The sequence below is a fragment of the Theropithecus gelada genome, chromosome 15 (genome assembly GCF_003255815.1).
Source record: "Theropithecus gelada isolate Dixy chromosome 15, Tgel_1.0, whole genome shotgun sequence".
Taxonomy (NCBI): domain Eukaryota; kingdom Metazoa; phylum Chordata; class Mammalia; order Primates; family Cercopithecidae; genus Theropithecus; species Theropithecus gelada.
Genome location: NC_037683.1, coordinates 36215831 through 36240019, shown reverse-complemented (window position 1 = coordinate 36240019; position 24189 = coordinate 36215831). Strand labels below are relative to the sequence as shown.

General features: G+C 40.9%; 1 protein-coding gene across 1 annotated transcript in view; it reads right to left on the bottom strand.

The window, feature by feature from the left end:
• Positions 1 to 266: 266 nt before the first annotated feature.
• ABCA1 (ATP binding cassette subfamily A member 1) overlaps positions 267 to 24189 on the bottom strand; it is a 146898-nt gene continuing 122975 nt past the window's right edge. Inside the window, exons 32-50 of the mRNA XM_025358994.1 lie at positions 23889 to 23983; positions 22539 to 22571; positions 21309 to 21414; positions 19747 to 19821; positions 19055 to 19224; positions 17652 to 17829; positions 15604 to 15719; positions 15347 to 15491; positions 13686 to 13809; positions 12484 to 12613; positions 12098 to 12218; positions 11252 to 11314; positions 10228 to 10334; positions 7721 to 7862; positions 7236 to 7370; positions 6181 to 6284; positions 5507 to 5599; positions 4605 to 4848; positions 267 to 3701 (exon numbers count right to left, since the gene is read on the bottom strand). Coding sequence (XP_025214779.1) covers positions 3561 to 3701; positions 4605 to 4848; positions 5507 to 5599; positions 6181 to 6284; positions 7236 to 7370; positions 7721 to 7862; positions 10228 to 10334; positions 11252 to 11314; positions 12098 to 12218; positions 12484 to 12613; positions 13686 to 13809; positions 15347 to 15491; positions 15604 to 15719; positions 17652 to 17829; positions 19055 to 19224; positions 19747 to 19821; positions 21309 to 21414; positions 22539 to 22571; positions 23889 to 23983 — 2322 coding nt within the window. The 3' untranslated portion in view covers positions 267 to 3560. The remainder of the gene's footprint in view (positions 3702 to 4604; positions 4849 to 5506; positions 5600 to 6180; positions 6285 to 7235; positions 7371 to 7720; positions 7863 to 10227; positions 10335 to 11251; positions 11315 to 12097; positions 12219 to 12483; positions 12614 to 13685; positions 13810 to 15346; positions 15492 to 15603; positions 15720 to 17651; positions 17830 to 19054; positions 19225 to 19746; positions 19822 to 21308; positions 21415 to 22538; positions 22572 to 23888; positions 23984 to 24189) is intronic.

Genomic DNA, 24189 nt, shown 5'->3' with positions numbered 1-24189 from the left:
CTCAGTGCAGCTTCACAATCATTAAGCAGAGTATTTATCTAAAAACCTCTAACACTTAATACCAGTTACTCAGTATCTTAACCAACATGAAAATACAAAACAACCTTTTATTTACGAGTAGTCCCCTCAGTTCTCTTTTATGATTAAGGGAACATTTGAATCTTTTCTCAAGTTTTTCCTTTTGATCCAAATCACTTCCCCTCTACTTTTCTAATGGCTTTATAACCCTTCAACAGTAGGTGGTGCCACAAATGCACAAAAGTAAATTTCTGTAGACCAACAGAACTGTCACAGCTTTATTTTGTGACTCATTATATTACAACATAGAAATATGCACTTTTTAATACTTCATATAAAGTTATTGACATACAAATTTTTTTTTCTTTTTTCCTTTTAATGAAAATGATTTAACTTAGAAATCTGTTGTGAAACTTTTGTCTAGTTTTGCAATTCTCAGGTATTCCAGTGCAAAAATAGATCCCATTACAGACAGCGTAAAGTGCTTGGAATGAGGGCCAATGATGAACAAAGAGCACAAAAACAGCTTCATCTTGGTGTATAAGAAGGGATAATGGCATACCTAAATCCTTATCGACATAGAAACATTCTATAAAAGGGGATGCAACAATTTTGAAAAGAATTAGAGTAATATTTCTACAGTATTACATTATTACTAGTAGATAATAACAAGGATACAAATTAATGTCTCAATATCAAAGTGGTTCAGTATTACATGACACATGGCTCTTTGGAAAACATTTTACCTGATATATACAACCACAAGAAGAAAACACAGACAAATCCCTTTAGTCAATGATTACTATACAGTGAATGAATGATGTGCAACATTTAATAGTCACAAAGCATTTGCTTTCAGTACAGATAATGAAATACAGTAGTGTGAGGTTTGGTTGTTTTTTAACAATGAATTGTGCTGGGCATTTATGTATAGAGGGCTTATTATTTTCTTCTATATTTACCATATTCACAGTTGTTAATTAGTTTTCTGAGGTGTCCAAAAGATGCACAAGCAGAAATTTTTGGACATGTATTTTGAGAATTTCTGAAACTCACATAGTTATATCCCACAGGGAATACACAGAAATTTTGCTTGATTGAGTATGGAGTTAGTAAAAATTTCTACCACAATTAGGTTTACACAGGAAAATGTAAAAGATTACTATTTTAAAAGGTAACACAGTATTAATGAAGATGTATAACCGTAGATTGTTTCTAGCTTCAGAAGAGATCCTTTCAATCTGTATTAAAAGGTTGTGTTTTCTTCAAAATAGTTCACAGTGCCTTTTGATTTTGTAAAATATGGCCTTGAAGTCAGAGAAACTGAAGTAAGGAGTTGCTCATGGATTTACTATAATGAAGAATTAGAATATGATTTTAGTAAAATGAGAAAACCAACAGAGGTTTGATTTTGAAAAATATTAAATGAGGAGAAATTATTCTATAAATTCTATATTTTTGAAGATAGTATAAAATGCAATGATGCCATATCACTAGTTATTGGAAATATGCCTTCATTACTTATATTTAAAATCAACATTGACTTTAACTTCTAAAACAATCATTTTTTTTCTTTTTCAGCAGTGGGTTATATAATATTCTGTAAATTAAAAAAATATATAGAGATTAATTTGAAATCTGAAGTCTTACGCCTTTAGAGTTAATATTCAAATTTTGGAAAAGGTAGAAGTTAGTAATGATATTGAAAGATCACTTGAACTTGGCCAAACAATAGTTCTCTCCTATGTTTCTTTTCTCTCAAGACAGTTAACAGTAAGCATTAGTGAAACTATTTTAAAAAATGTTTACTGACTAGAAAAATAAGCCCAGGTTAGAAAACTCTGAAAAATGCTCCATATGGAAGCATTTGTTGTTTTTATATTTTTCTTGATTAGTGATTGAAGAGATGAAAAATTTGAGATTGTCAGATTTAATGGGGTGTCCAATTATTTGAAGGTACTAAATGCCATAAACAAAAGTTGTGTTTTTCAGCAAGTTCTCAAGCTAGCTGTTTTCCCTGTTGAAAAATTCATTGTTTATACTTGTGACCTTTATACTTTCTTGGCTTTTGCATTGTTGCAATTAAAAAAAAAAAAAAAGGCTGCCCAATATTGTTACAGTGGGCTCCTACAACCACAAGACAACCTATATTTGTAAACCAGTGAGCTGAATAACATGGCACAATCTACTGAGACTTAATTTCTCTCTATCCTTATACATACGTACATACTCTTTCAGCTACAGCATACACCCAAAAAATACTTGATTGATGAATTGAGATTAAAAGTATCCTAAATGATCTGAAAGAAAGTCAAATATAATGTCATGAGATCTTGACCATCACATTGCTTTCTAGGCACTAGTCATGACTGATATGCAAACTTACATAAGAAAATAAAAATAGTGGGGCAGTAGCCATACTCCTCTATACCACAGGGTTCTACAGAGGGGGCATTTTAGGATTCAGAAGTCACTGATAGAACTTAAAATTCCAAATAACATTAAAAAGTACAAAGATTTTCATCAAAATACAACTCCATCTTTTCATTTTCCAGATTAATTCAAAAAGCCAGAAATAATAATATACTTGTGTCAGATAAGAAACATCTTGAGATGCAGTGTACCATGTGAGTCGACAATCAGGACAAATGGGCACAGGCTTCCTTAGGTTTGAACGCACAATCTCTTTAATCCCATGCCCTGGCTTCAGCAGCTTGCAGCCCCAACAGTTTGGCTGTTGATTCTTTGCATCTTACCAGGATCTAAGTATATTTAAGAGTCTCATAAGGATGACCCTGTAGACCCATGGCTCAAAGCACAGGACAATATAACAATGGCACCAAGTTTCCTGTGCCTAGAGACACCCACATTTTTGTTGCATGTTACTGCTACCAGAACAGCTCATCAAAGAGGGAATCAAAGCAGGATGTTAGCCACACATGGCACCATTTTGTCAACTGATATTTAATGATGTTGATAGACTCTGAGCAGAGCAGCTTTCACAAAAGTGAGCATGACACACCATGGTGCTTCAAACTTTCTGAAAAACTTGGCACTAATAATTCTGGCACACTCATTGCCAGCAATGGATGTGTCACCGGGAAACCAGTCTCCTGGCATGGCATGGCTTAGTGAATGAGGATGTGCATGCCTTTTGATTTTGATCAATAATCACTGGCCATGATTACTGGATGAATAATTGTTGCAACCCCAGTGAGAATACACAGGAACAACAAAAAAAAGTATGAGTTCAAACCCATATGTCCACTGGGTTCCATAATAGAGTTTCACATAGGTATAGGTAAAAAACTAAAGTCAAGTCTTTCACTTGAGAGCCATGTAAGACACAGGCTACAAAGGCACTGCCCCTGTAATGGAATTTTGTTTTCATTGCATTGAATTGCATTGCATTGAATAGTATCAGTACAGTATCCAGTTTATTACTTCTCACATCAACTTCTGGCTCTTTTCTCCGGAACACTTCACATGGTGCAAAGGAAAGTCTAGTTCCTCTTTCAGCCACCCCGTATGAACAGGATTCTTCATACATAGCTTTCTTTCACTTTCTCATCCTGTAGAAAAGATGTGAGAACCGCAACATCCACTACTGTCTGGTTTTTGTGTAATGAGAGGTCCTTTAAGTGGTCATCATCACTTTGGTCCTTGGCAAAGTTCACAAATACCTGTTAAAAGATCAAGATGGACCTTTGTAAATACCACTCAACTTGTTCATTGTTTATTCTAGTTCTGTTTTTCCAGGTGTTGAAATTAGGTCAAGTAGGAGCATACAGAATTGCATAAATAGATTAACTAGAAAACTGTGTGTGAAGGAGGCAAGAATACTTGAAAAAAGCAGTAACAACTTAAAAATTGACTTTCTTTTTTTTTTTCTTTTTCTTTTCTTGAAATGGAGTCTCACTCTGTCCTCCGCCTCCTGGATTCAAGCGATTCTCCTGCCTCAGCCTCCCAAGTAGTTGAGATTACAGGTGCACACCACCATGCCCAGCTAATTTTTGTATTTTTAGTAGAGACGGGGTTTCACCATGTTGGCCAGGATGATCTCGATCTCCTGACCTCGTGATCTGCCCACCTCGGCCTCCCTGAGTGCTGGGATTACAGGCATAAGCCACCATGCCCAGCCAAAAATTGACTTTATATATCGCCCCCCACATCACCAACTGCTCAGTCATCCATTTACTTTGGCACATACAGTCTTGATTAAAGGGAAGAGGGAAGAAAATACTTACTGAGTACCTATTAAGTGTCAGGACCAATTTGGTACTTTATTATCTAATTTATATAAGATTAGGCACCAAGTAAAATGCCTGGCCCATGGTAGGTACTCACTAAATGGTAGTTATTATGGTTATTACAATAAATTCTCACAATAATCCCATACAGTACATAGGCATCATCTCCCTTTTCAGGTTCAGAGGTTTAGTAAAAAGCATAGCTAGTAGTAATAGTAGATCAGGAATTCAAGCACCGATTCAAGCATACAAACTGCTCTTGGACCTATGGGCAGGAGTGTGTGGGCAGGAATCCACACCCTGAGAAGTAAATCTGTTTTGACACTCAAAGCTTACTTGGTCAAGTGTTGTCTGAGAAACAGAGTAGTCTTCTATGTGGAGTCGCTTTTTGCTCTGGGAGAGGATGCTGAATATCCTGGCCAGAGAAGATAACGAAGATGGAAGCTGGTATTGTAGCATGTTCCGGTGTTTCTCTTTTAGAACACTTCCAGGAAAGGCAAGTCCAAAGAAATCCTGGACAGGCTTCAGGTCCGGGTTGGACCCTGCTATTCGTACTACTATTGTATAACCGTCTCCAAACCTGAAAGCAGGAAAAAAAATATCCAAATGGAGGATCTCCAGGAAACTATTTAAAAGAATATTTAAACCTGGGAACCCAACTTGTGCCATGAAAAAGGGCGGCCCCTGGCAGGCCCAGAAATAAGTTTCTGAGAGAAGGAACGAGTTATCATTTACTAAATACTTATTTTATGTGAAGCGCCACGCCATGTGCTGTAAATACATGATCTCCTTTATCCTCACCTGGACCCATGAAGTCTGACAGATGTTACAAAGAAACTGAGGCCCAGGGAGTTAGCCACTTGCCCATGGCTCAGAGCTCACAATTGGTAGGGCCAGGATGCAAACCCATTTGTGTTGGACTCCAAAGTTTGCGCTCTCACCAGTACTGGCACATGTAAATTTTTTTCATTTCATCTATAGAACAAAGCCAGCAGGTAGATCTTCCAGGGAGATCGACTCTTAGAGAAGTTAAGTAACTTGCCCAGGAGTCACAGACCAGTAAATGGTAAAGACAGAATTCAAATGCACTTCTGACTTCAAAGCCCTCATTCTTTCCGCTATACCATTTTGCTCAGTTTTATTTCCCTTTATTTTAGAGCCATTGTTTATATACTCACAAAAGAATAAATATCAAGCCTTCTCACTAGGCACTATCCCCAAGAAATTATCTTTGTTACCTATTTTTTAGATGCTGGACACTGCCAAGGCACCTGAACCTTCCATTGACCATAATTGCCATCCTAGTGCAAAGAGCTTCACATTCTTCCATACTGCGGTAAAAAAGAAAGAGGTTTTCATTTTAGAGAGATTCTCTATAACCATCAGAACGTCACCATGACTTCCAGCATTCCAGCTTCCTAGGGAATCATATCCTGTTACAAGTACATGTGGATATAGGGATGATGCTGTTCACTGTAGTGCTGTTTACAATTGTGAACAAGTTGGAAATAATCCAAATGTCTACAAAAAGGGGAATAGTTAAATGAGAGTATAGCCTAATGGAATACTATCCAGCTATAAGAAATGACACCTAAATGCACTGACCTGGAATAATGTTTACAATATGTTAAGTGAAAAAGAGCGATATTTATACTAGGCATGCATTTTTCTAAGAATACATACACACACACACACACACACACACAGACACACACACAGATTTGCATAGGAAAATTCTGCAAACATAAACAGCCCAGTGAAGACAGTAGTTGTTTCCAAGTTGTATAATTTCAGGTAATAATTGTTTTACTCTTTGCTTTTCTGTATTTTCTAATTTTTACAAAATGATCGCATATTCTACTTGGAAAGTTAAAACAGCCCACAGTGTAGAAGCCAAGACTTTACTACGGACCTATGAGATGTAAGCACTACTGATCTCCCCTCCTTGACAACACTTAGGGCACAATTCCACAAGAACCGCCGGGCTTTGGGATCCATGCCTGTGGTGGGTTCATCCTGTAATTAGAATAAAATAAGTCTTATTTGCTGGGGGAAAAAAATCAAAGATAAATTTGCTTTTAAATGAAGAAGCATCTTTGAAACAGCTTAAATTTTAACTTACCATTCTGATTATTCTTGATGGACCAAAGAATTAAAGTTCCAAATTCATTTGTAAACAAGGTCATCATTATAAATGTCTTATTGATGCAGGAAACTCAGATATTCTGAGTACTTTTTTATAGAATTAAACAAATTTCTCCAAATAAATAGGGAAGGAAAAAGCCCATTTAATTGTAATTATGTTTTCATGACTGATAAGTATATACTAAAATAACTTTTTGTCTGAAATCTCTATTGAAGTCAGTATAAGATTGGGGTGAAATTCCTTTTTTTTTTCTTTTTTATTCCAGCTCACTCAGATTACCCTAGTATATTGCAATTGTTAGCCTCACAGAAACAAATTCCAGACCCATGTGGTCTGGAATACATAAAAGCCTCAAAGGCTTCTTCTGGTAATAACATCAATGCTCTGGTCTACAAAAGAAAAAGGGTCAAGGCCCACTGCCCAGTCTGATCTGTTTTTCATCTATCCATGTGTAAGGAACTATGACCTAGTTGCTACCCTGGGGATTTTAAAGCTGTGTCTACACTCTCCATTTTCAGGGAACGAACACAAAGATGATTAGAAAGAATGTTCCAGAGAAAGATCAAATCACATATCCAGCCTCAATCACACTCAGAAACAAAGTGCTTGGAGTGTCTCTATTTGGGAACATCTGCAGGCATGGTACAGTGCTCCCAGTGTATGCCAAGGGAGAAGCTTCCCTCAGCTTCTCCAAGGTGGCTCTGCTGTCCCTGGTGGGAGACAAGCCAATCACACAACAGCCCTGGACGTATAGGACTTTTGAAAAGTCATGTTTTCCACTCAGGCCGGAACAACAGTTTTCAATCCACAGTGACACTCACCAGAAACACCACAGGAGGCCCGCCGATCAAAGCCATGGCTGTAGAGAGCTTGCGCTTGTTGCCTCCACTGTAGTTACCAGCATATTTTTCTCCATACTTCACGAGGCCCAGTTTCCGAATCGCCCACTCACCAACCTACAGTGATGAAAAGCACCTTGACTTTGGTCTGGCTTGGGAATTTTATCATGCTGTCCTACACATATATATATGAAAGTTCTTTCACTGAGTAGGACTAGATTCTATCATCGTAACCCAACAACTGGTGAGGAGCCAAAACAGGGAGAAGCACTCCCTCTCTGCCCACCCAGCCCTGCCCCACCACCATTACAGGTTCCCACCCTGAAAGCAGATACAAAGAACCAGCATTTCGTGCTGCTGCATTCATGAGGAAAAACAGCCTGAAGTCAATGTGTGTGGAAAAGCCATAAGGTACATATTGTCAGGATGCCCAAGGAGACAGGCTGGCTTTCAGGTGCCCACAGTACCTTGCCAACTTCTTTCTCTGGGACTCCTCTCAAAAGGGCAAAGAACTCCACGTGTTCTCTCCCAGTCAACAGCTCTGTGATGGCATCAAACTGAGGGCAGTAGCCCATGTTCTGATGTACTTCATGTATGTTTGATAAGATACTGCAAAGGATAAGAAAACTACTTAGATGTTAAGCAGGTAGAGATACTCTGGTCAGACAATCTGGCCTAATGTTCGTAGAAAGTATGCTTCTCCATTACAAAGATACCAGTACATCTGCTGCTACTTGAAAGGACAGCCTCTCTGCCCCCAGGATGCTAGTTCTTCCTGGCAAGCAGGGTTCCTGCCTCTGCCCTGCCCAGTCCTTGCACCTCCCTGGCTCTCTCAACACTTCAGTCTGCAGATGCAGTCCCATTTCAGAATTTCTGAGGTCATGCCAACCACTGCACACTCTTTACCAACAATCTCAGTCACACTACCCTGGGGCTTTAACGCTAAGGCCTCATCCTAGACTTCGCTCATATGCACCATTCATACACACCAAGTGAGAAGGCCCAGGAATTTTGGGTGTGAGCAACACAGAACCTAGAGACACAATTTATGTTGGTGGGGTGGCTTTTGGGTTCTATGAATCCAGTCAAGTGAAGAATCAGATGTGAGAGAAGTTCCGTGTCCACATTCCAGACTGGTGACTGCACCTCAGCCACAGCGGCATCGCCATGAACCTGGCCTTTCGGCAGCATGCATTCCTCTCTGTGTATCTAATTAGCACTCCCAGGGTCAGCCTTTTTCAGAATTAGGATTGAGGCACACATGGACACCGTGCCGGGCCCTCACAGCTATACCAACCAAATCAGTTCTTACAACCAGTCCCTGTGCCAAACCTTACTATGAGCTGGTTATGACTGCCACTGCTATATGCGTCAGGAGCTTGGTACTAGGGTCGAGCCTAGGAAAGCAGTTGTACAGCGGTAGGCCTGCTATTCCCAGAATGTCTGCTCTCTTAGGACTCCTTTACATTGCTACTGCAAAAATGTAAGAGACAGGAGAGGAGATCAGGAATACACTAATTTCCTTGCTCTTTTCAATTGGCTATCCCCCATCCAGTGTGTTCAAATTGTGAGTCATTGCTCATTAGTGGGTTGGGAAATAAATTTAGTGGGTCATGACCAGCACTTTTTTAATGACGCAGTATAAAGTAGAATAAGAAATAGCAGAGTGCACTACAATTAGTAACAGTAGGTACTGCTTTATGAAATTCTAGGTTATACACGTGAGTGTCTACATGTCTGTGTGTACTTACGAGGTTGAGATACAAAATGTATTTCCCACAAGGTTCATGGCCAGAAAACTTTGAAAGCCACTGCCTTATACTATCTCGCCACATAGTAAGTCCAGAGAAGCCAGGCACAGTGGCTCACGCCTGTAACCCCAGAACTTTGGGAGGCTGAGGCAGGTGGATCACCTGAGGTCAGGAGCTCGAGACCAGTCTGGCCAACATGGTGAAACCCCATCTCTACTGAAAATACAAAAAAATTAGCTGGGCATTGTGGCAGGCACCTGTAATCTCAGCTACTTGGGAGGCTGAGGCAGAAGAATCGCTTGAACTTGGGAGGTGGAGGTTGCAGTGAGCCGAGGTCGCCCCATTGCACTCCAGCCTGGGCAGTAAGAGCAAAACTCCATCTCACAAATTAAAAAAAAAAAAAAAAAAAAGCCCAGAGATACCCCACGTAAAGTACTTAGAGTAACATTATCTAAGAGGCCTGTAAAATGTAGTTGTATTCCCAAAGATCAGATTGCTTTGTGACCTGTGCAGTCTCAGAAAATGGCCTAATGGTGTCTCTGTCAATTTGTATGCTCTTTAGAGAGGGCAATTTACTTTGTAGGAATTGTTCCTGAGGAAATAATAAAAGATGTATACAGGGACATATTTACATAGTGAAAAATGGAAACTAATATGTGTCCAACATTTATAAGGAATTTATTAAATAAATTATAGGTACATGTACATAGGGAAATTTTATGTAGCAATGTAAAATTCTGTATCTTAGGAAATGTAACCCATTGGGAAATATTCATAATACACTCATTAACAATAAAAGCTAATTTTAAACTCTATATACAGTATGATCTCAATTTTGTGGCACATTTATATGTGTATATAAGATAGATTTGGGGTGATGGAAAAGTTCTAAAACTGGATTGTGGTGATGGTTGCAAAACTCTCAATTTACCAAAAATCACTGAATTGTACTCTTAAAAAAACAAGTAAATTATATGGTATGTAAGTTATACCTGAGTAAAACTGTTAAAAGAAGAGAATGAGACTGAAAGGAAAATGTAAATTGTGATTATCTCTAGATACTGAAATTGTGGATGATTTTATGTGCTTCTTTACCCTTTACTACATTTCAACATTTTTATGAACTCTAAAAGTACCACTGTAATCAAAAATAACAATCTATTTCTTTAAATAAACTAAAAACAAAGTCTTTGCAGCAAAATACAGGCCACTTCTTTTCTCACCTATTTTTGTTAAGGAAAGCATCTCCTCTGGTAACAGTGGTATCTCCTGTTAACATCTTGAAAGTTGATGATTTTCCAGCCCCATTAACTCCCAGGAGCCCAAAGCACTGAAAAAGAAAGATTAAGTTGTATAAGCAAACTCTAAAAACATGAATATAAATGCCCCCTAACAGGTAACCACCTCAAATCTTCATTCTGAAATATCAGCAAATAATCAAATAATTTCTTGGTTTTAAGACATCGTATAGATATTTAAACATGTATTTCATAACGGGACTATTTTAAGTATGGCTGTATTTATAAATATTATTTGAGTTGTCAGGTTGAGGCCCAAGTTAATGTGTGAAAAACGGTAATGAAAGCCAGCTATCCAAATTGCACCACCTACTCTGGCAAAAGGGCATAAAAGAACACAAACAGAAACCAGAAAGGAGAAAATCTATTTTTAAAAATCAATTTGAATGTCATCACCACCTGAAATGTATCACAAAAGCATGTTTTAGATGTGCATGCTTTTTCTGTTTTTGTTGTTGTTGAGACGGAGTCTCACTCTGTCACCAGGCTGGACTGCAGCGGCGCAATCTCGGCTCACTGCAACCTCCCCCTCCCAGGTTCAAGCTATTCTCCTGCCTCTGCCTCCTGAGTAGCTGGCACTACAGGCACATACTACTATGCCTGGCTAATTTTTGTATTTTTAGTGGAGACGGGGTTTCACCATGTTGGCCAGGATGGTCTCAATCTCCTGACCTCGTGATCTCCTCGCCTCGGCCTCCCAAAGTGCTGGGATTACAGGCAGGAATCACGCGCCCAGCCCCATGCTTTTTCTTAAATTGCATTGGATTCTCTAAAATCATTCTCTTGACATACAGGGTCCCTTTCTTCTCGATGACTAATTGCTCCATCCTGACATAAATAGAGAAGCCTTTAAAATCCGCTTTTACCCCGTCTCAAGCATTGTCGCTTGACTGGGTAGAGACAGTCTGAATTAATAGGGACAAACACAATACAGACAGAGTGTCTTTACCTCACCAGGAGGAATGCCCACACAAATCCTGTCAACAGCAGGCTTCCGCTTCCTTCTATATATCTGCAACAAACAAAATGTAAACATTCGTGAGCCTCAGTGACTCACAGCTCTCCCAGGCAACTGTGGAAGGCAGGACTATAAACCACATACACCACAACATAACACTTGTCAATAAGCCTAAGCCATAGGCATATCTGATGTGCTAAGAGCCTAGGTCTGTGTTTGTCGCAACTGGCTTCTGAATGATTCTGAAGCTCAAAATAAAAGTGAACTTAAACTTTTTAACCTGTCTTTTTAGAACCATATTATTCATTAATATCTACATAATTTTTCATTTATTCAACATATATATGTGTTGCAGGTATTTTAAAAATTAAATTCCACAGAGTAGAAATTTGTAATAAAAATATTGCAAATACTATACAGATTACAAAAAAGTAAAATTTGGAGATGCTGGCATCTGGAGAGCTGATATAGACCCTCTTGGGCACTGGCAATATAGCAGCTTTTTGGACTATGAAACTCAAAATCAACCATTTATTCTCCCTACCTCGGTTTTGACTAGATATACAATACTAGTATGTTTTAACAACTAACACATAAATGTAAGCATAGAAAACCAATATATTCAAGAACGGGAATTCATATTACAAAAGTATTCTCAGTAAGAATTCTTTAAGAAGTCTCCATGGTGTTTTTAAAATAAAACCGACAGAACCTTGGTACAGATGGACATTTTGGGAACATATGCCCTTTTATTAAGCAAGTCAGCAAACTGCAGGGTTACAGCACATAAAGCTGAAAAAAACTGAAGATGAGCTATTGTAACCTTTACACTCTCACCTTCGTCAACTCCTTGATTTCTAAGATGTCATTCTGGCCTCCACCATCAAGAATTCTCTGTCTTTCCCGCCTCACATCTTCATCTTCATCATTCAGAGGAGGGAGCTTTGCATTTACAGGTCTTAGGGGGGAAAAAATAAGACAAATGAACCTTTCAAACTATTTTTCAGGACAAAGATTCAGTCTCTAACGGAGTATCATAAAACCCACTCACCACAGTTTCCAGGATGGGCAGGGAGGGGCTGCCGGATGCCCGCGCCAGGAAAATCAGTTTTATCACATATTTTGAGTTCGGTTCAATCCAACCCCCATTGGTGAGTGTTTCCCTGTGCGCTTCCCCTGTGACCCTCAGCCACGTGCTCCATGGGTTCTAAGACAAAGCTCACCTGGGCCTGATGAAGAATCTGTACTGGATCAGAACAGTAATGAGGAAGAACACCACCCCTTCCACGGCCATGGCGAAGAGGTTTCGTCCCACCAAGTCCCAAGATAATGGTGACACAAAGCGGTTCTCCCCTAGTAGACATAATGCAGAGATCCAGTCAGAATGGAGGGATCAAAAACCATGGCCCTTCCTCAAATTTGGGTCTATGTTCGTAAAAATTCACCAATCTTCCAATAAACACCAATGGCTATCACCCATGACAAAGAGGGAAAAAAAAGTAACAAGTGAGTGATCACTTTCCAAGTCTGATATGGGAAAACTTTTTATGGCCCAGTAGCAATCAGAATTTCAGAGCTAATGTGTATTAGATTTGTGACTTCACTGAAGATATCTAGTGTTAATGAAACATGCCAAAAATCCTTTTAAAAAGGCAAATAACCCAAGTAATTTTTACAATATTTTTAAGAAATTCTAAGTTTTAGTAATAAGAAATATTAGCACTTTAAGCAGATGCTCCTTTCAGGAGCATATATCCTAATGAATCAATTTAATCACTAGATTCCATTAAATCTAGTTCCATGTAAATATTCCTTACATTTCTTATATATCTCCTTTGTACCCAAAGTTGGAAAAAGCCCCTCTTCTATGACCACTAAATAATATGGCCCATTTGACTATATTAGCTAGTGGATGAATAATAATCATATGGCTACGGGAGAAATATTTTTAACCATTCTAAACGTAGAAAAAGATGTAATACATTATCATTTTATAGACTGTGTAAAAGATACTATATGACCTCATCTGCAGACACATGATTCGCCTAATAGAGCCAAAGTTAGCATCTTTCCTTCTGATTCCCTGACCTTCTAATTCTCAAAGCTGTGGTTTGACTTTTCCAGGGCCTCGACCAACCCAGTCAGTGGCATGAGCCAATGGATCCAAGCAAATGCCACTATTTTCCTTACCTTCAAAACTGCCCTTTCACTTTTCTCAATGCTATTGGAGACACAGACAAATGATTGTGTCACAAAACCCATGCCACAACCAGCTGGGTTGGCATGAGCCCTATCACTGGGCATGGGGGTGGGGGAACATCCTGTGCTTAGTCACCTGCTTCTTTCCAAAACAAAGTCCAGGGTACCAAGGCCTATGCAGCGTGCCATCCCCATTAAAGCATCCTACAACCACTGCTTCACTCACCAAACCTTTCCAGGGCATCAGCCATTGCCTGGTTTTTCACCATGTCAATGAGCCCTCGTCCCAGGCAAAAATGTGGGAAGATCAAGAACACAGACTTCAGGATATCATTGATATTATTCAGCTTCTAAAATAAAAAGAAAAGGGAGGGAAGGGAGGGCGAGGGAGAAGAAATGGATGTCATTCATGGTTTATCCTAAAAATGTATCAAATTCTGAAATATGGGAGTGAAGAAAAATTTGATTCTCTAGGGACAAACTGGACCTTTTAATTCAGATACCAATGAAATAGCAGCAGGGATAGTGGATGATATGTAGCAATAAAATTCTCTTCTTTAGAAAATCTGGAGAAATGGTCTGAGTGTGGAGAAATCATGAATAAAGCTTAGAAACAGCCTATATTTAATCAGAAGCAAATCCATTAAAAATCCCTTAGCATTTTAAAAGCAAATTGCTCATGTCTGGGTCAATATTTGAGTTTCAGGATTTTGTCAGAATTTTAGAAATTCTTCTCAAATACATCAGAACGTATGACCCCACAAGACAACAGTGGCCAAATATCTAGCAACTGAGTAAGGGGCTATATGCTGGATGCACTGTGCTAGGGCATGGGAGAGGCAAAAGTTAGTAAGAAACAGACTCCACTCCGAGTAGGAAAAGTATGTAAACAGGAAATTATCACGTAAGTGGATGTGCACTGTACTGGAGGCATGGACTGAGGACTCTGAGAGCACAGAGAAAAGAGAGAACACCTCCCAGCAAGTAAGGAAAGCTTCACATTTAAGCTAAATCTTGAAGGGTAAGAGATGTACTACCGGACCCTGTGACAGAAGAAGGGCATTTCAAACCAGGCTTACAGGAGCATGGTGGTTGGGGACAACTCATCTGAAGCTTACAGCTGGGAAAGGGTGTGGTGGGTATGGACAGGAAGAGTTGTGCAACTGTAAAAGGCCTTGTGTGCTGTGTTTGGACAAAGGCAATGCCAACCGGAATGGAGAGGAAGCCTTATTTTACAGGTCCATACCTGGAAGAACTGACAACACAACCAGTCGAATGTGGGAAATCTGCAACAGCAAAGCAAGCATCTAGGATAACTCTAAGAGCCAGCTTGGGCAACCGAGTGGATGATAGTGCCACTGAGTGTGACAGGGATGGTAAGAAAAGTATTATGTTCCAGGGGCGAAGAAAACTAGGACATGTCCAGTTTGGAGTATCTATATACTATCTAAATGGAGCAATCTACAGGCAAGTGAGAATGTGAGATTAGAGTTCAAGGTTATGAACAAGGCTAAAGGCATAGATCTTAGAGATGACAATAAAAACACCAAGAGGAGTGATGGTAAAAGTCTTGGGATTGAATGGCATCACCCAGCTCTCGTGTGTAAAGTGGAAGGCAGAGGAGCTACTCTTGGTAAAAGCAACACTGAAAAAAGAAAGAAAAAAAAAAACTGTCAAAAGAAACTGAAAGGCTTGACCAGCAAAATGTACGGCACAGCAAGAAAGAAAGGTGCTTTGCCTTCTCAGGGAAGACAGACTCTGCAGAAAGGACAAGGCAGTCAGCAGCGTCAATGCCACTGACAAGTAGAATAAGATCACAATTAAACACTGTCCTCTGGCTCCCAGAGATGCTCATCGCAGCAGGAGTGTTCTCTCTGCATGACTCACATTGTCGGTGAAGAGCTCCAACACAAAGGTGGCCACGCTGCCATTGATGCCGATGAAGAGGTTCACGCTGGTGAGCACCACATAGGCTGTGCTGGGGATCTTGAACACGAAGGAGGCTGGGTACATGAGAGGTGTGATTGACCACCTGGTGAGACACAAAAAGGTAAGTGTCTACTGAGAGTCCCCTGTCCTCCTCCTGACACTGGGCACAAAATGCCTTATCCACTGTGCAGTTCCCTCACTCAGAGGTGACTTACCCATACAGCAAAAGTAGAAGGGCTAGCACAGGCAGGTTGGTGGAGGACACATAGGACTTCTGCTGGAAGCAGATGAAGATGATAATGACCAGTGTGGCAGGGACAACGTAATTGCACTAAAAGTGAAAACAAAGACATACAGTTTACCCCTAAATCAAATACACAATGCATCACACAAGTCTTCACCATCATTAGACAAGAAAGGGCAGATAAACATATTGGAAAGTAACTCTGAATTAATGAAGCCACATAAACTATTAATCAAAATACCGGACAATACACTTTGACAAGCATTTTCCCCTTGGCTGATTTTATAAACTACATGCCCTTTCTGTCTTTCCAACAGCCAAGCCAAGGTGTCACGCTCAGTAAACTGAACGATGGATTCCCAGTCAGAGTAATTTCAATTTCACAGGCAGCAAATAAGCTTCCATTCTTCTTCCCGAAGATGATTGTGTCTGTTTCATCATTAATGCTATATTACAGTCTGCCCAAGTTCAATCTCACATGTAATCTATTTATGAGGTAACTGCTCATAACATGAATGTCAGAATTGTTTCATCGCACTGAGAATAATTTTAAAGTCTGTCCTGACAGTGTATCAAGCAGTAAAATGCACAAATAAAGACTTGACGATAGGACAATTATGAGAATTCATAGCTGGCAGAGCAAATCACAGGCAGGGAAGTAATAGTGGGCTTGTTAGCTGCTAGAAGAACTGCAGCTTCTGACTACAGGACTCTGCCTCAGTCCTGTGCTACTTGATGTGTTTATCAACAACTTAGATGAAGACATGCTTCTAGCAAATTTTAGGAGCTACAGATAATACCCAGGAAGATAAGAGATGGGTTCAGGGACTTGACCTTTCATCTCTGAATCACCTATGCCTGGCATAAGTCAGACACATAGCATTCAGTCTGTGTTTACTGACTGGAGTAATTACTGAATCAAGCTAAAACAAAAATAAAACACATGTAATTTAATATGGATAAATATAAAGTTTAGGTTCAAAAAAAATGAATTTGTATAGAATGAAGGAGACCCGAATTTCACAATCATTGGTGTGAAATGGAGGTTTTTGGTTTACCACTAAGTTGCCAGTAAGACAGTGCTCCTTCCAAAATGCAAAGTCTTTGTGCTGTAGGAATATAAGTGTCGGCTAAAGATTAACTCCCTCTAGACTCATAACCATTCAGACCACAGCCTGAACACGAGGTTAATTCTTGGCTTTGCTTTTGAAACGGGACATTAACAATAGAGAGCATGGCCATACAAGGACAATCGGATCAGAAGAGTGACAAAGTCTAAGAGCCTTGGTATGAACAGCAAAGACCTCATCATCATCTCCACCATCACTGCTCACATTTGTACAGTGCTTTGGAGGTTACAAGATATATTCTCATATATCATCTTATCTGGGGAATACTCAGGTTAAATGAGAGTATGAGAGTTGTTTTTAAATATTCAGGGACTTGTTCAGTGGGAGAAGAATTACATTTGCTCTGTGTAGCTTATAGTTAATGGAAGTTACAGGAAGATATATTTCAACTGTACTTTACAATAATTAGAACTTTAGAATTCCTTCAAGTCCCCCATATTGGTCCACATAGAAGCAATATATTGTAGCTGGCACAAAAACATGTTTGCAATGGATGGATAAGCTGCTGATAAAATGTACAGAGTTTTCAAATGACAGATGGCTTTCCTAGTAAGGCAAAGAACATTCTGACTCTGGAGGTTAAAACCCATCAGAAAAATTAGAGGCATTGACTTGGAATTTTGACTTGCATCTCTCTGATTCTTGTGGCAATGGTATTAATTTTCATCATTGTGTACAGATTTTTCCCTCTGGTGTGACATGAACTCTGGTACCCAATGCTGTGTTTGGTGTCATGAAAGTGATCACCTGCCTCTGGCTTTTCCTTTTTCATATATCTTTAGAGTAGCTGGAACATTTCCTGATGATAGCCAGGGCTCTTTCTTTCTTATCCCTATCAATCCATGGCCCTGACAGACATTACAAAGATACAGCAGGCCTGTGTCCTTACCATATCCCAGACAAAATTAGAGAGCCAGTAGATGACTGGCTTCACGCCACTGATGAACTGCAGGTGCTTTGCTTTGCTGACCCGCTCCTGGATCAGGAATACGACAAAGCTGGCTGGGACGAAGGACATCGCAAAGATGACGCAGATGGACACAAGGACATCCACTGATGTGGTCATCCTGGAAAGAAAAAGGGTGTGAAAATCTGAGGGGTCTTTGATGCAACTGGGGCTCAATCAGTGAGGACACGGACACACGGACACACAGACACACACAGATATCTGAGGCACAGCCCAAGGAAAAACATCTGTTCACCAGACACATTTTATTCAGGGTTAAGATGATTATTTTTAAGTCAAAAAATTTGACAATGTAAATGCCAAACTGATACTACTGAGGTCAAATTGTGATACCACTGCCACAATAAAACTAATGAAGGAAGTCAGAGTGGTTAATGGTATTCACTTTGGTCCACTGTTCGTGACCTTGTAAGAGTAGTAAGTTGTAAATTTTCACACACAAAGGACTAGTGGGGCTTGAAAACTAAATGAGAACAGAAATATTACTGTGCAACTACTCAAATAAATTAATTTTTTCTGGCTGTAAATCAACTTGAAAATAACAGTATGTAGCCTATTGATTTAACACATACAAAAATTTTAACAGATTCTTATAAGAAGAATGGTCTTATAAGCCCATTACACGGGGTCTTGGTATAAAGATCCTAGTGTCCTATATTAGTATCCTGTAGGAGTTAAGCAGAAACAGGAACTGCCATGCTCCATATACAGGAAAGGCATCTAATGTGTGCTAAATATCAACTCTGTGCTGAGTGCTGGGCTTGGCAATTTACATGAATTGCCTCAGTTAATATCATACATCTATAAAGTTTAGAGACCAGATTCAAACCCACATCTGTATGACTCCAAAGCCTGCATACTTTAAACTAGCTCATCCTGGCTTTAAACTTCTCTCTTTCTCTCTCTCTCTCTCTCACACACACACACACGCACACACACACACAGCTTAACTTAGGAATTAAAGATACAAGCTAATAAAAACATATTCCACCAAGTTTAAAACAGTGGTTTTTAAACAAATCAAACTGATTAAACACTTATAATTAAATTATAATTTACTTAACAATTTTTGAACTCACTTTATATGAATTCACTAAATGTTACGATTTTTACATATCAGTATCATTTTCTCTTCTGCAGTTCAAGAAGCCCAACCAGCCAATTCGTAAACTTATCACTTCTGCCCAGAGCCTGGATCAACCCAGATTTATCATAATGTAATGGTCTCTGCAGCTGTTCCCCTACGATGAGCTTCCTATTTTTCTGCCCTCCTCCATGACCCTCTCCTTGTCCCACTCCATCCATTCAGACACAGCTACACTTACAGAGCCACCTCTGAGAGCTGCTGTTTGGTGAGATTCAGGGGATGATTGAAAGCAGTAATTCCATAATGGCTAGGATTCTCTCCCTTTTGCAGGTTGGCCCGGAGAATGGCATTGTTGATGACATTCAGGAAAGAGCTGATTGCATGCCAGCCCTTGTTATTGAACCACACCTGAAAGAAACCATACCAGGTACAAGGTAATGCCCCCAAACCCTGCTCCTGCAGGCAGGTGCACACACACCAACCATGCACATAAACCTCAGAAAGAAATTCTAGTCACGTACCAAAGCAAAACACTATGATCAGAGAACATGGAGAAGTAATTATAGTGTACAGGACACAGTGATCACTGACTATGTGGGTAGGTGCTGTGGGGAGGACCTTATACCTTTAACTCAATTGAATTCTCACAACAGTTTAGAGATAGCCATGATTATTGTCTCCATTTCACAGATGAGGGAACTGAGGCTTAGATAGGTTAAGTAACTTAGTCAAGGTTACCTGGTATGTCTGGTGGCAAAGCAAATTCTCTGAATCACTACACTATACCGTACTGCCTCGCTGGTAGAGCTAACAGTTTGCTCTTTTCTGTTGTGAATGCCCCTGCCAACTTTACCGTGAGTTGAAAGTGCTCCAGGAAACATAAGGATCATCGTTCATTAAAAAGCTACTAGAACAAAGACCGTGGTTTACCTTGACATTATTTTTGGTGTCCAGTCCTGTCATAAACCTTCCCAAGCTGTTGAGAAATCGATCTGCAGAACTGTCCTGTAAACAACAGAAACCTGCCTCAGTTGTGACTGTTCACATAGATAAGGGGCAACAGTCAACCTGGAACCTGTGGACAACAGGACGGCCCTGTGAAGCTCAATGCCACTACTACCTTGTTCACTGAAATTAAATGTGAAGCCATTAAATCAACGGCTCCTGAGAACCAAGTGACCAGAAATCTACAACAGTGATGCTGCCACGATGCCACCAGTCTAGAAGGAATCACAGAGAAATCCGGGGATGCAAAGCCCCAAGATTTTAACGTCTCGTTATCACGGTGGGGTGAGGACTCCTCCAAGTGCTCCACCGGCATCATCTGAAGAGCCAGAACCATGCTCCGCCTGCAGATGTACCAGATACATGGGTCCATCACTCAAAAGCAGAGCTGTGGATTCTAGGACTATCACTGCTGTCCACAATCCTAGGGTCCATTTTATCGGAGCCCCTTAATTCTCACTTAAAAATGGGAAACTTCAGACAGAGAGAAATGAAGTGAGTACTTATCAGGTCCTGCAGACCAGCCTGCCAGCTTCAAAAAGAAAATGATTCATTTCCTATTTAGTCAGTGATTGTTTCAGCAAAGTAGGTTGGAAACCCAGTTTATTTACCAACTGGCCAAATTTGTAAAACTGGTTGTTCTGAGAGCTTTTTTTGAGACGGAGTCTTGCCCTGTCGCCCAGGCTGGAGCACAGTGGCACAATCTCGGCTCACTGCAACCTTCACCTCCCGGGTTCAAGCAATTCTCCCACCTCAGCCTCCCGAGTAGCTGGGATTATAGTCGCACGCCACCATGCCCAGATAATTTTTGTATGTTTTTTAGTAGAGACAGGGTTTCACCATGTTGGCCAGGCTGGTCTCAAACTCCTGACCTGTGATCCGCTCACCTCGGCCTCCCAAAGTGCTGGAATTACAGGCATACGCCACCACACCTGGCCGCTGAGAGCTTTTAAATCTCTGAATTTTTAAAAAATATTTTTTGAGACGGAGTTTTGCTCTTGTTGCCCAGGCTGGAGTGCAATGCTGCGATCTCAGCTCACTGCAATCTCTGCCTACAGGGTTCAAGCGATTCTCCTGCCTCAGCCTCCCAAGTAGCTGGGATTACAGGTGTATGCCACTAATAGCCCAGCTTTTTTTTTTTTTTTTTTGTATTTTCAGTAGATATGGGGTTTCACCATGTTGGCCAGGCTGGTCTCGAACTCCTGACCTCAAGTGATCCACTCACTTCCGCCTCCCAAAAGTGCTAGGATTACAGGCATGAGCCACGGCACCTGGCCTCTGGATTTGTTTTTGACCTACACTTTTAAATGTACAACTAAGTAATTCAGTTTTGTCTGGCTCAAATCACTAAATGCCAAAGACGGCTCTGTATGCCAACATATTCAGAACAATGAGCTGCCAGGTGATCCATTTAACCTGCCAACTACTCCTACATCCCAGCAGCCACACGCCCATTTTTCTGATACGTCTCATGATAGATATTGTACCTTGGCCAGCTTTAGGTGTTTCTTCATTTGTTTGATGGCATCATTAACTTCTTGACTCGGAGGAAGTGCTTGAGTATTACTGACACCCAGGGAAAACCCGCCATACCTAAAAGAACAGCCTGACATTAAAACCCAGACAGTGGGGTGCACATACCACTCAGCAGGAGACTCAATGCGAGTGTGGACAAGGTTCACTGAGTCAAATTCCTATTCAAAGGAGGGCTAAATTTTGCCTCAGAGAAGTTACACGTCAGCTTCCTCTAATAAATGTTGGCAATCTCTTAACTCCCATGGTTGCTGCCCAGCAGGGAGGACCTGGCCTGATTACACACACAGTTAGATAGCTGAGACATCGAGGAAAGAATGGTGTTTCATCTCACAGATGCTCCTCCGACCCAGTGACTCGGGCGTGAACGTGGGTCTGGAGGCAAGCAGATGGGAAGTTGGGAGAGTGGGAACCCTGCACTGTCCAGAGTAGGCTACACTGGCCTTATACACAGGTCCCGGCTCCTTTCTAGCCTGAGGGCTATTATAGGGGCCTGCGTCTGCTCTGCCCAGAGATCCAAGGGTCCTGGCCCTTGGGGAAAAGGCAGACAGAAAAGGTGGAAATCAGTAACAAGGAGCCTTCCGGCCCCCTGAGGTAGCCACATCAGCTATCTCATTTTTCATGATGGACAAATTGGCCTCTAGAATTCTTCCATCCCCAGTCCCACCTGTTCCTTCAAAACCCAGATGGAAAAATGGGTTGAAATACAGTGCACAGAGATGGTTTTGGTGCTTCTTATTTCCTCTAAGATCTTCTTAGTCCCTTGCTACATGCCTAGAAATTGTCCTTGAGTCCTTAAGAAGCCTTGAGAATCTGGTTTGGGGGGAAAGTACACGTAGGTATTCCCCTCACAACACTACTTACTTGAACTCCCTAGACACCCACAGGAGATTTCTGATTCTCCTCAAGGAAATCAGTACATCAGATATTTCAGAGGCCTCTGGAGGGGCCACTAGGCACTGAGCTACGATGCTCTAGGCAGAAGCTCTACAAAGCAGGTCTAATCTAAATCTGTCTGTGCCCCTGTGTGCTCCACACGTTCACAGGGCTTCTGTCCTCCTTACGGTGAGGTGGTACCCATAAGTGTGTGAGTGACAAACAATCTCCAAAGCTTTCTTCAATCCAGGACACCTACAACACCATCCTCCTCCTGAGCTAAAGGTGCCAGAAAGACAGCAACTTACCTAAACTCATTCACCCAGATCTTGTTCTTTAAGCTGCAGAGAGAAAGAAACAAAAAATCAGTTCAAAGAAAGCACTGAGCCTATTCCTGATGATGCAAAAGGAGTAAATACCCACCTGAGGATATAAGGAAGGGACAGAAATAATCCTAGAATCAGGCTGGCCTTGTAGGGTTGTGCCAGAGAAAAGAAGCCTGTGCTCAGGCCTCTTCCAGCCTTCTCTCCATCGTAAGTACCCTATTACTTATATGAGAATCAGGCCTTGGGTTAAACCAATTTACAAACCACCTTATAGACCAAGATGTAAGTGAACTAGAAGCTTTTTCTTTCTTTTTTTTTTTTTTTTTTTTTTGGGAGACGGTTTCGCTCTTGTTGCCCAGGCTGGAGTACAATGACGTGACCTCAGCTCACTGCAACCTCCGCCTCCCGGGTTCAAGCAATTCTTCTGCCTCAGCGTCCCAAGTAGCTGGGATTACAGGCACGTGCCACCACGCCCAGCTTATTTTGTATTTTTAGTAGAGGCGGAGTTTCCCCATGTTGGCCAGGCTGGTCTTGAACTCCTGACCTCAAGTGATTCACCCGCCTTGGCCTCCCAAAGTGCTAGGATTACAGGTGTGAGCCACTGTGCCCCGCCTAGAAGCTTTTTCAATTAACAATAATATTTCAATTGTGGATGACATAAGGAGAAGTTATGCTTCTTTCTTGGAAACTCATGGTCACTATCATTCCAGCATGCCCGTGCCACTTAAAGGCACTGAGAAACTCCTAAGTGAAAGACCCCAACTGACCAAGTTGATGGGAAGGAAACCAGAACAAACATTTGCTGAGCTAAGCATTTAACACTAGGCTGCCATGTCCCGGGAAGCTAGACGGCTCTCCCAAGGCTCCACAGCCAAGGCAGGCTCCTAAACCTTCCCAGGGCTCCCTCCATGAGACCACAAATTATCATGGAGTCCCCTATCAGAGAGTACCCAAGGCACTTTATGTACATCATTTAATTTAGTCCCCATAACAAACTTACAAGAGCAACATTAATATCACAATTTAGATAAACTAAGGCTTTAAAAGGATAACCAGTTACCTGGTCAAGTTGCTACTAAGTGGCAGAATTTGACTTTGAATCCATTTCTATTTTCATTCTAGACCAGGTTGCCTTAGCCTTGAAGCTGACAACTGAATGTTCACAGTCCCTCTCATCATCTTTTCTAGTTTGGGATAATATCCTAAACTTCCGATAGATGGAATCAGGCCATAATCTGGTACTTCCCCCACTGTTCCAGTCTGCTATTTGTAGGCCTTTAATTCCTCTAATTAGTAATAATAAGGCAGGGGACAAGTTTAGTAAAAAGTCACCTTTTGGCTATGATCTGCACATACGTCTTCACCAGATAATCCGAAATGTTTCTTCCCGTCAGGTCCTGAAGGATATCTGCAGTGTTTTGTTTTCTCTGTCATCACATGAAAACCAAGCATACGGGTCTTTATAGACAAGAATTGAAACAGAAAACAAATCAAGGACAACAGTGACCATGTCCACAGTGCGACCGGAAACCTGACTACAGGCCCCAGACACTGCCCTCAGTCAGCCAGCACCGAGACTTGGTTCACCCTACCCCTCGGCACTGGTAATTCACTTACACCAAGCCAAGGTCTT